The sequence below is a fragment of the Manihot esculenta genome, chromosome 2 (assembly GCF_001659605.2).
Source record: "Manihot esculenta cultivar AM560-2 chromosome 2, M.esculenta_v8, whole genome shotgun sequence".
NCBI classification, from domain to species: Eukaryota; Viridiplantae; Streptophyta; class Magnoliopsida; order Malpighiales; family Euphorbiaceae; genus Manihot; species Manihot esculenta.
This window is the reverse complement of record NC_035162.2, coordinates 4,984,099-4,995,666: the sequence shown is the minus strand read 5'-3', so window position 1 is coordinate 4,995,666 and position 11,568 is coordinate 4,984,099. Positions and strand designations below refer to the sequence as shown.

Below are 11,568 nucleotides of genomic sequence, written 5' to 3'. Positions count from 1 at the left end.
GATTGGATAGATGACCCCAGTGTCTAGGAACTTTATTATCTCTTTCTTCATAACCTCCATCATGGGAGGATTCAGCCTTCTTTGAGCATCATGGATAGGTTTGCACTCCTTTTCCATGAGTATTCGGTGCATGCATGTTGATTGTGAGATGCCTTTTATGTCCTTTATGGTCCAACCTATGGCTTTCTTGTGCTTCTTCAATACTGGTAGGAAGCTTTCTTCTTCATGTTGGCTTAGTTGATTGGACACTATGATTGGTAGTGTCTTTTCTGCCGCCAAGTATACGTATTTTAGGTGTCCCGGTAGAGGTTTCAGTTCTGGTGCTGAGGCTGTTGGGTCTGAAGGTTAATGTCTGTTCATCGATTTGGGCAGGTCATTTCTTACCTGCTTTGCTGATTTGGTCAAATCGCCTCTGGATAAGTCTGTCTGTACTGGTGATTTGGGCAGATCAAAATCTGTCTATTCCGTTGATTTGGGCAGATCGTCTGTGGGCAAGTTTGTGCATCATGATCGTCTGTGGGCAGGTCGTTTTGATTAATTTCAAAAATTCCTTGACTTAAGCGATCAATAATATTTAAACTATAAACAAGAGATACATCATTGGGGAATTTAATGACATCATAAACATTAAATTTGATTACTTCCCCTTCAAATTTTATATTAACGTGCTATTGTGCATATCTATCTTTGTTTTGGTTGTACTCAAGAGTGGTCATCCGAATAGGATGTCCAAGGTGGTGTTGCTTTTGTCTTTCTCCATGTTACTTACATCAAAGTCCACTGGGAATACTAGTTGGTTCACCTGCACTAAAACATCTTTTAAGACACCTTTGCAGTAAACAATAGACCTGTCAGCCAACTGGATAACTATACTGATACCTTTTAGTGTACCTGCATTTAATGAGTTATAGATGAAAAGAGGCGTAACATTAATTGATGCTCCAAAGTCACACATAACTTTTTTTATCCCCACATTATCTATCTTGCATTAAACAAGAAACATCCCTCTATTTTTTGCATTTGGCTGAAAGCTTTCTTTGTATGACAGTTGAAATACATTTCCCTACATTTACCTTTTCATATTCAACAAGTTTCCTACAGTTGGTGTATAGCTCCTTCAAGAATTTGGCATACCTTGATATTTGTTTTACGGCATGAAGAAAAAAAGTATATTGATTTCCACTTTATGAATAATTTCAAGTATTTCTTTTTTCTTTTTTTTTGAAATCTTGTAAACTTTTTTGAAAAGTGAAGTGGTACTTTAAACTTTTTTTCCAGGTTACTGTTCTGTCTTTTTTCTGTTTTGACTTTGTTTCTGTCTGAATTGTAAATTTGGACAAATCAAATTTTACTTTTTATGGAGATTTAGGCAAATCGTTTCTATTAGGCAATTCTGTCTTTTTATTGATTTGGTCAGTAATTTGAATAAATCGATATCAAAAATTATAAAACTTAAATTTAAATTAAAAAATTAAAATTAATATGAACAACTTGAATCGGTATGCGAAAATTACCCGATTTCTACAAAGAATATGAAGGGTACAAGAGAGTAATTCTATCCACAAAGTTATTAGGATATTTGAGTAGACGACACTTGAGGCCAAAGACTTAAAGGTTGACTTCTAAAGAATTAATGGTTGACTTGCTCCTACAAGACAAGAGATATCACAAAAAGTAAGGTCCTTGATTATTTGATTTTATTATCATGTATCTTCCGACATAAATAATTTTATAAAAAATTAATTTAAATAAATTTATATATAATTATTTATAATTTTATTTAAAAAATTTTTAAGTTAAAAAATTTTAAATTCTTTTATTTTAAATAATTTTTTTAAAAAATAATTAAATTAAATTAAATTTTTATAAAATTTTAAATTTCAGGTGGACGGAAAAATAATGACATTTAATATTACTGTTGTAATTGTTAAATTTTTTTTTATGGAATTACAAATCTTTTAATTCTATATGCTTTGATTTATAAATTGATTTATTAATTTATAAGGTTAATCGAATACATGATATAATAAGTTATGATTATATAACTTTTTAATATGTATTGAAAATTTAAAATTAGTAGTCTCACGAATAAGTTTAGTGAATAATGTACTGGAAATATAATATAAAATTTATTATTTTTAATTATATTGATTTTATTTTTTAGATCACTTAAAATATAGGCCTATTATTTTAAAAACAGAAAATAAAATTTAAAAGAAATCAGTTATTAATTTGATTATTTTTAAAAAATTTGAATAGTAACATGGCAACCAACGCAAATTTGAATGGTAAGCTATCCTGTTAATTTCTATTGTAATTTTTTCTTGTGATTCCTCAAGTTTGAGAGTATTTTCAATTTCAACACTTTACTTCAATTTTTTTCTTAAAATTCTTCTAAGTTTAATATAATTTTAAATTTTAAATTATTGATTCTATTACTTTTAACATAACATCTGAAATAATTAAACTTTTATTAATTAATATATAAGTTATAATTTATTTATTATTACAATAAGTCATATTTATTAAATATTACTTATAGTTATATTATTAATTAATACTATTAAATATTTATTATATTTTTTTATAAATATTTATATTTTAAAATTTATTTCCATAGAACATTTAAACATAGTTTTCTTAAAAAATAATTATTATTTATATAAAGAAATTGAATAATAAATACTTAATGTATAAAACTCAAAACCATTTCAATATAATTGTATAAAAAAACTATATATTAATTAAAATTCATATCATTCAATTGACATCGAATCTTGGAAAATAATAAACATGTTGCCATCACTAATTTTATTTTTTCTGTAGAAAAATAGCATGATTATAACTGTACAAATTTTGAATTTTAAGAGTAATTTGGACTTGTCAAAGGCCCAATTCTGAATTATTTGATTAAATCAGTCAGACATAATAAGTTATCAAAATTTTTTAATATTATTATAATAAGATCCAAATAGGAAGAAAACTGAAAATAGCTATGGAATTATCCATAACCAAACCGTTGCTAAGACCTGCAGGATTGGAAGGAAAGATCCCAACTCGTAGCAATAAGAAAACATCCATCCTTTCCTTGTATCGTTCAAAATCAATAATTAGATGGAGGTTTTATAGAGTTCTGAACGCTAATTCATCACATATACCTCCCACACGAGAGAAGAGGACATATCTAAATATACACCAAAGAAGGTACTGATTCTTCAGGAACTCCAGAATCAAAATTGCTCAGGCTTATTCACTGGTCTAACAGCAGTGATGGCGATCTAAATTTATATCCACACCATGTGTAAGGTGGAGTTAATCCATTTATTTCTTGAAATAGAAATGAGAAGCCATACTTACACTAAAATAGTTTACCTATAATTTCCCAAGAAATTCATGCAGACGCAGTTCCTGTTAAAATTTTTGACTATATGCACAAAGCTGCCACGAAATATTTAAAAATAAGATACACAAAGGAGCCAGCTTAAGAAATAAAGAATAAAAAGCATGGAAGCTGCTATTGGTGTCAACCGTCTGAAAGTTGTAAGACCTAAAATGGACTAATATGACCAGCCAACCTTAACAACACTTCAGGAACGAGGCGTCTTCTTGGAGGTGGGTTAGCATCCTTGGCGAGAGCTTCCTTGTCATCGGCATGTATTAGTGCAACCAAATTGTCGAACAGGTCATCTTTACCACCTCTTAGTGGATCCTGCATGAATAACTTAATAATTAGGGATGGGTTGGATTTCTCGGTGCAACATAAAACATATTTTTAATGGAAAATTTCAAATTGGCGTTGAAAACTTGAAATAGAGATATCTGAGTCAGCACGCACTTGTAGAAACAAGTCTGTATGAGTTTTTCCCTCGTACAAAATTAGATCAGCCCGAGCTCCTAACCTTTGAAGAGCATCTACAAAAGTTTGACTGCAAAAAAAAAAAAAACTACCCGTTAATGTCTTAAAACAATGCAGTAAGAAGAATTAGAGAATTTATAAAATTGTCAATCATTAAGATGTCGATACCTAGGTGGATTAGAGTTTGTAAATTCATTCACATGCTATGGTATATTGTTGGCTTGAATCTGAATTCGGACAGATATTCAACAACAGTTAACCTATGAATGAATGTTGTGCAGCATATCAAATTTGATATACTCAATCTTGAATATACCCTAATTCTATATCATTGCATGAGAATACCACATTCATGCTAAAACAACAGCATCCAATTCTAACCTGGAAGTTGATGGCATGGAACAATCTGCAGTTCCGTGAAAGAGAGTAATACAAGGCAGGAGTGGAACAGCATCTTTAAAGCTTGGATCCTCTACTCTAACTTCAGGAGAAAATAGTTGCAAGGATTCTTCACCTTCCATTATGCTGTAACCATGTAAAGGAAAAACTTATAGGTATACAATGGAAGACGATATAATTAGTATGTACAGACTGGCAATCAGTAAGATATAGAGTGTACCTTAAGAAGAGAGAGCGATAGAGGCCTCGACTATTAAAGTGATCAACTAGCTTGCATAAATTGTACCTGTTGACAGAAATTAAAGGAAATTCACGAGTCTGGAGAACATTTCAACAACCTTCAGTAAATCACATAGCATTTGATAAACAAATGATTGTCAATTGCCAGCACCCCCTCACACCATTAACTTGCACATCAATCCTGATTGCATATTTCATATTTAGTTATAATTCATGTGCAAAATGCCTTTGGACCTTGTTAATTGAAACCGTTGATGAAAAGAAGAAGAAGAAAATAAAAGTTTTGTGAGAAAATATTTGATTATTCCCCTCAATCCAATTGGGGTATATATACTAGTTACAAGAATAGATAAGAAAATAAATTAATTCCCTAATTATAGCCTAATCATATCCCAATTATATCACACAATTATATCCCTAATTATGCACATAATCACTACAAATCTAGGTTATTTACAGAAACAATCTCAACATTAATAAACTATTAGCAAGGATATTGTCCATCATGATTTGAATGCAAAAAATCATGCACCATGTCCTTCATTATTATGAACTACAGTAGTTGTCTTTTACACTTTCCCTTTTGTTTCTGCATTATATTAGGTAATGCATAAAATAAGAAGGGAAAAAGTGATGTGGAATCAGGATTTTCTTTCTTCCTTTTTTTTTCCCTAGTTTCAGAAAAGGGAACAAGTTAGGGGGAAAAAACAATATTTTTTTCAATTTCATTTTCCTCCAATGAACTTAAACATCATAAGAACACCTGCAAAACACCAATAAATAAAACCTAGCCCTAGCCACTAATATTAAAATCAAACACTTTTTTTGAAAAAGTTAAACAACTGGAGATATTTAAAAAAATCAAAATACCCAAAGCACCCTTCTAAAGTTCTTCCTTATTATACATGGACTCCTTATAGGTGGCCCTACATGAAAAGAGGGAGAGAAGTGAAGGGACAGGCATTGAAAAAAACATAACATTGGAAACACAGTAGTACAGAGACAAGAAGTAGATATGCTTCACCTGGTCCCATGGTGTGCCATTACTAACTGAATGGGCCACTAATATTCCTAATATAGTTATGTTCTACAGTAGTATGATAGTAAGTTTCAGGTGTTCTGCAGTTAAAATTATTGTTTTTAGCATGTTTTAGTTAATTGTATTAGTTGTTTATTTGTTTTAGTTATTTAATTCTTTTAGGCGTTTTGGAAGCTTTGGAGTTCAAGTTTTAAAGGAGGAGTCGAGTTGAGAAGAAAGGAGGCAGCAGATTACACAAGGTAGACAGTCAACCTGTGTTGAGGTTGTGTAATTTCAAACCCATGTAAAAAGGTTTAAATTACACAGGGTTAAGCGTGTAATATCTGCAGGAAACATTGGTTGAGGTGCTGCACTGCTGCTTCCTGGCAGTCTAATACATGGCTCTAACTCATGAAATCTGACAGAATTACATGGATTGTGCCAACTTTGCTGTTTTAATTATTCAAAATATGCCTTCCCTATTTCTATTGGTCCATGAAGGTTTTCTGTTACCTGGAACTCCAATAAGGGTTTTGTTTGAACTATATGAGGATTAGGATGATAGATAGGAGTCGGGGGAGAACCAAATTTCACCGAGCAGAGCACATCAAGGGAGAAAGAGGATATAAGGGAAGAGACGAGATTTCTTTGAGGGAGATTCCAGCTGAAGTTCTACACTACAAGGCTAATATTTCTTTATGGTTTTTCTTCACTTATGTCTAGATTCTTTTACTGACTATTTTGGTTGTTTTAAACATGATGAGTAGATCTCTTTTATTCTGAGGTTAGGGTATTAACACTTTTGATTGCTGTGCATCTTATTTATGTTTGTTCAATATGTCCAGGATTTTATCTTTGATTTAATTTTATGTATCCTTAAGGCTTGCTTTATGTTTGGTAAGCACTTTGTATAGATCTAATATATTAATTGAATAATTGAAAGGTGAAAATTAATACTAAAAAAAAACCATAAAATTAAACCTCGTGTTTTAGATCAAGAGATAGCCATTAGCTTTTTGAGGAATTTATTGGTTAACCATAGATCTTAATAAGTTTTAGTTAATTAAATACCATAAAAATAGGTCTTAATTTAACTAGAACATAATCTTAAGTACCTTGAGAGAGGACTTTAGAATATCTTAGGATTAATCTCCTTCAGAGCTTAATTCCTCGTTTGTTAGATGGTTAAATTTTGGATTAATATTCAATTGAAGAGTGAACCCCTATCTCTGAGTGTTTTATTCATAACTGTTTGAATTAATTTGGTTAATTAGCATGCTTTATTTTAATTAGTTTTTATTTTCTCCTTCTTGTCATTTTGATATTCTAGATAATTAGTCATAGTTTTGGTAGTCAACGCAATCCTCATGGAAATGATACTCCATTCATCTCTATACTACTTTGTAGTATTTGTGCACTTGTAAATTTTACATAACAGTGCCATAACTATTTGAGCAAGAAGATCCATGAAAAAATGGCATTTGTAAGAGAATTCTGAATTTATATTGTTGAGAAGGTAGTAACTACTGATATTGCAATTTGGTATAGCATAAACAAGCACTTCTTTTTTAGAGATGAGATATGAAAATTTACCCCCCAGATAGGCCAAAATAAGCTTTTATCTGCGAGACACTCCAGGAGATGCTCTCTTCTCCCTTAGCTTCTTTGAGTGCTTGCTCCACAAGAGCACAAGCAGAAATATGTGCACCAGCTGATTGTCCCATAAGGTAAATCCTACTCAATAGGAATGAAGAAATAAAAAAATCATAGTTTTAAGACAAACGAAAGATAGAAAGACATAGAAAACTATTCTAGTACCTGTTAGGGTCACCTCCATAATCTGAGATGTTATTGCAGATAAACGAGATCCCTTGAGATGCATCATTTATCATATCACTTATGGTTCCCTGGGGAAAATTTCTGTGTAAACATGTCAACCAACATGATTGGTGAAGGTAGAGATCAAACATGTAAATGTTAAGACTAGAAAAATTGATAGTGCTCTGGAAATCAAGATTAACATGGATTCATGGAAGAAGCTGACTTCAACCAATGATCATCATGCATTAAACTGAAAAACTAATAGCAATAAGAAGGGAAGTTATCTAATGGATTGCCGCTAGCAAATATAAGGATCAATGAGTTAAAAAGTTGCCCTTGGATCCATCCCACTACAAGGACAGATGGTGGTTATAGCTTTTTAATATAGAGTGTGGGCATGCATGATCCTCTCCGCATTAGTTAATTTGCACACAATTGTAATATACATCATTGGTCAAATGAGGTAACCTATGATCCTTTCATTAACCATTTGTCATTTAGAGGATTAAAGAAGGAATAATGTACATGGTGAGAGTATTAAGGACTACAGAGATATCTCTTCACTGGAATTGGTGTTCTCAGAGTACAGGGATATCAGTACTAAATGTCTCACTTGAAATCCACGTACTAGCATAAACTGAAACATGGTACTGCTTGAACTGAAACCACATACCGATAATCTATACATGCAACTATGATGTCTCTTTCTGCCAACTGTTTTCCTAGAAGAGAACCCCAAGCTTTGTACCTAAATCAACATGCAGCTACAGAAACTTAATATCAAAGAAAAAAAAAGTAACTTCATATCATGCTAAGAAATATACAATTCAGCTACAACATCTTATTCAATATATACAGTGGTCAGTAGGTCAGAGACTTAAGTGATCATTACCATAAACACTTGCATTAACAGAGTCCAATAAGTGAGCTCCTTCAAAACCTATGTAAAGAACTCCAAAATTGATTTCCAGTTCAGTCTCCTTAGTATCATATATGGTTCTCATTGGGAAAGCTACACATCCCTTAAGCAGTGTTTAAATTCCAGAATACCTCCTTATGAATTTTAATTTTCAGTTATATTTGGTAAGAGCACAGATGATGACTGATAGCATTACTTCCCAGTTCCCACTTCCATGTGTGAACACAAATACCAAACCAAATTATAAAACTGCCTTACTAAAACAGGTTGAATTATTATTATTATTTCTTCTTATATAATAATATAGAAGCCATATTAATCTATCACATCCTTGAGCTCATATTCTATTGGAGGATCCTATGAATTCAATGAGGCAGCAATGCTGCCAGAAATGATTGATTTGTGCAGCATTTGCAATCAGTGCCTTAACTAACTTAATGAAAATCATAATAACTACAAAGACACCATGACATTGGCTCAAGCCACACCATACAGAAAAATCATGATAACTGTGAAAGAAACACAAGTAGATATTGAAATTACTGACCCGATAATCCAGGCACCACCAGTTACAAATGCAACAACTGGCTTTGGCCCATCTATATTTTCTGGTAAATATAGATCCAACCTGTAAAATAATCATTGCAACAGCAAAATTTAACTTTTAAGTCTCCAATATTGGATGCAAGCAAGTTTAAAGATGATGGATAGTAAGACACAAAAACTAATAGTTGTATCACAAATTCATGAACCACTGTACCTGTTTCTGGGTTGATATCCATAAATGATACTACGCCGCACCTGACTTGAGAAAAAATAATAGTATGCAACTGCAGAGAATACAAAGCAAGTAACTATTCACAATTCTGATATGTGACCAATGAATCCTGGAATCAGATTCTTTTCCCTGCTTCTATTAGAGCAACGATACATTTACAATTCTGCATAGATATGAACGTATAGTGATGTATTATAAGTGTACAATGGCTGATAAATATACCCCCCAGGTAAGAATTATGCTGGTATGCAATAAATACAATAAGTCTTCTAATGAGACGGAACCAACTCCAAATCCTCAATAAATGTATAATGATTTATTTAAGATAACAAGCTTGTATAATGAATTTATGCAACACAACACACACCTTGAAGGAAGCCGGGCATAAGTAAAATAGCATAGAATGCAAGTGCAGCTAGTCTCGTGATCCACCGGTATCCTAACCTGAATCAAAATAATTGATTAAAAGATGACATATTTCAAATAATACTTGCATAAGTGAAGTCCCATTCAAGGGAAACAACAAAGAAAAAAATAATACAGGCACTAACTTGTTAAAAAATTTTGCAAGTTTAACCTTAGAAAACATGATCTAGAGAAGATCTGAGGCACCTGATGGAAAAAAAAAATGTTTCAAGTAGCAGACCAAATGCAGACAGGAGATACAAGAAAATAATCAGATCTGTCCATATCCAATCACTTTCAAGCACTAAAACCGAATGGAGGCAATAGATACAAGAACAATAAGCAGGTCTCCATATCCCTTGAACTTGGATAAAACCATTTACTTTAAAGTATAGCAAATAGAAGAATAATCAAGTTCCACTCTTGCCCAGGAACTAAACATTGCACCAACTAAACAAGAAGAAGACAATACCATTCTTGAATTATTGCTCTGCAGCAATCACTGCATAATTGAGAGGTTTGAATACTTACATGAATGATGTTAAAAAAGAAGTTATATGAATGAATTTCACAGGTTTATTGTTTAATCAAAGCTAAAACCACAAAGCTTCCATCTTTGAGTTTCCTGATAAATGCAGAATAAAAGAAAACGTTTGTGTTTTGCAAGTACTTGATCGAATACCATTTCTGCAGAAAAGAAAGAGCAGAAACCTTCTTTTTAATGATATTTTCGTCTATTCTCCCATGAAACAATCAGACTTCAGATATAATCAACTAGGTATTCTGAACTGTATAACTGTTTTCCCCTTTTGTTTTTGTCAGTCAATCTCATAGAACACTTCGAATACATAATTAAATAAGAAATGGTACATCAACTGTAAAATCCAGAAGAAGTAGGAAAATAGTGAAGTGCACACATATCATAATTCCCTTATATAAATTCAATAAGGAAAGATACCCGAGATATCGGAGAAGCGTGAAGGTGAGCCGAGTGAGCAAGTAAGTTTCAGAGGCAGCATGCCCGATATCTCGGCTGAAAGACTGCTGCCTCTTCGGCTTAGAAAGCTTCCCAGCGGCAGCAGCTCGGCGACGTGGTTTGTGCTTAGCAGTACCATGTCCATTGTTGCTACTCAAATCCCTAGAAAGCAGGGGAGCATCAGTGATCTTATTATCAGCATCAAAGGATAAAGACGGAGATGGTGATGACGTTGGTGACAATGATGAAGGAAATGAACGGTCGAGATCTCGTGAACCATGATTCGCCGGCAGTGACGAGGTCATCTTCCGCCGGCGAGAGGATGCAAATCTAGCTACGTGAGATTCTTCTCGTGTTTATTTTGCTTTGAACGATTTACTGTAGAAAGCTAGAGCGCGTTTGTTTTCAATTTTTAATCAACTCACGAACGGTTCGAGTCAGAGAGCGAGGGAGAACACGTGTAATTTATCTTCATTAGCGTAAAAACATTTCATAATCAAGAAAATATTATACATATATAATTTTAAATTATTAATTCAACAATTAAATATCACCTATAATATAAATATTCACGATTAAATAAAAAAATTAACAGGAGATGGATGTCAGCCTTGTTAATTTAAATGAAATGGTTTTTTTTTATATATTTAGAAACAGATCAGTTAATATTAAATTTAGAGTCAAATTAATTTACTAGTACACGTAGGAAATTTCCAGTTCTGTTCTGGGGCATTCTGGATTGTGGAGGAGTAGCAGGGAGAAATTTGGTGGGGGAGAGACCTGGAAGGATAGGTAACCGCTCACGTTATGCCATGTGGAGCCTGCTAACGTTTTCTGACACGCCACGTCTATGGGCTCCACACAATTGCTGGTGATGGGTGATGTGTCACTCTAATAAACGACAAAAGATTCCCATAATTTTCAGTTTTTCACGACTCCGCGTCCACATATATTATCTTTTCCAACGTTCGCCTTTTATATTTTCTTTTATCCCCTTAAATTAATTTAATTAATATTTAAATTCAATTAATTAAAATTTCATGTTCTGATTTTAATTTAATAACTTTCTATTTTATGAATTTTGATTTGTCAATTATGATCTTAACCTGCTATTGAATTACGGTTGAATGAATTTTAATTTTAAATTTTATTAATT

The 11,568-nt window shown here is 32.4% G+C and overlaps 1 protein-coding gene across 2 annotated transcripts; it reads right to left on the bottom strand.

The window, feature by feature from the left end:
- Positions 1-3,302: 3,302 nt before the first annotated feature.
- On the bottom strand, positions 3,303-10,851 carry LOC110609498 (probable isoprenylcysteine alpha-carbonyl methylesterase ICMEL2). 2 transcript variants are annotated; one of them, XM_021749096.2, is made up of 11 exons: positions 10,395-10,851; positions 9,399-9,475; positions 9,014-9,083; positions 8,801-8,881; positions 8,008-8,082; positions 7,332-7,433; positions 7,107-7,247; positions 4,476-4,541; positions 4,238-4,381; positions 3,836-3,926; positions 3,303-3,709 (listed from the first exon to the last, which is right to left on the bottom strand). In XM_021749096.2, exons 1-11 carry the CDS (start codon positions 10,715-10,717, stop codon positions 3,548-3,550), a joined length of 1,332 nt encoding a protein of 443 aa, XP_021604788.1. In that variant the 5' UTR covers positions 10,718-10,851; the 3' UTR covers positions 3,303-3,547. The 2 variants fall into 2 exon arrangements, with proteins under 2 accessions (XP_021604788.1, XP_021604789.1); XM_021749097.2 differs by lacking the exon at positions 3,303-3,709 and adding an exon at positions 4,025-4,083.
- Between the last annotated feature and the right edge of the window lie 717 nt (positions 10,852-11,568).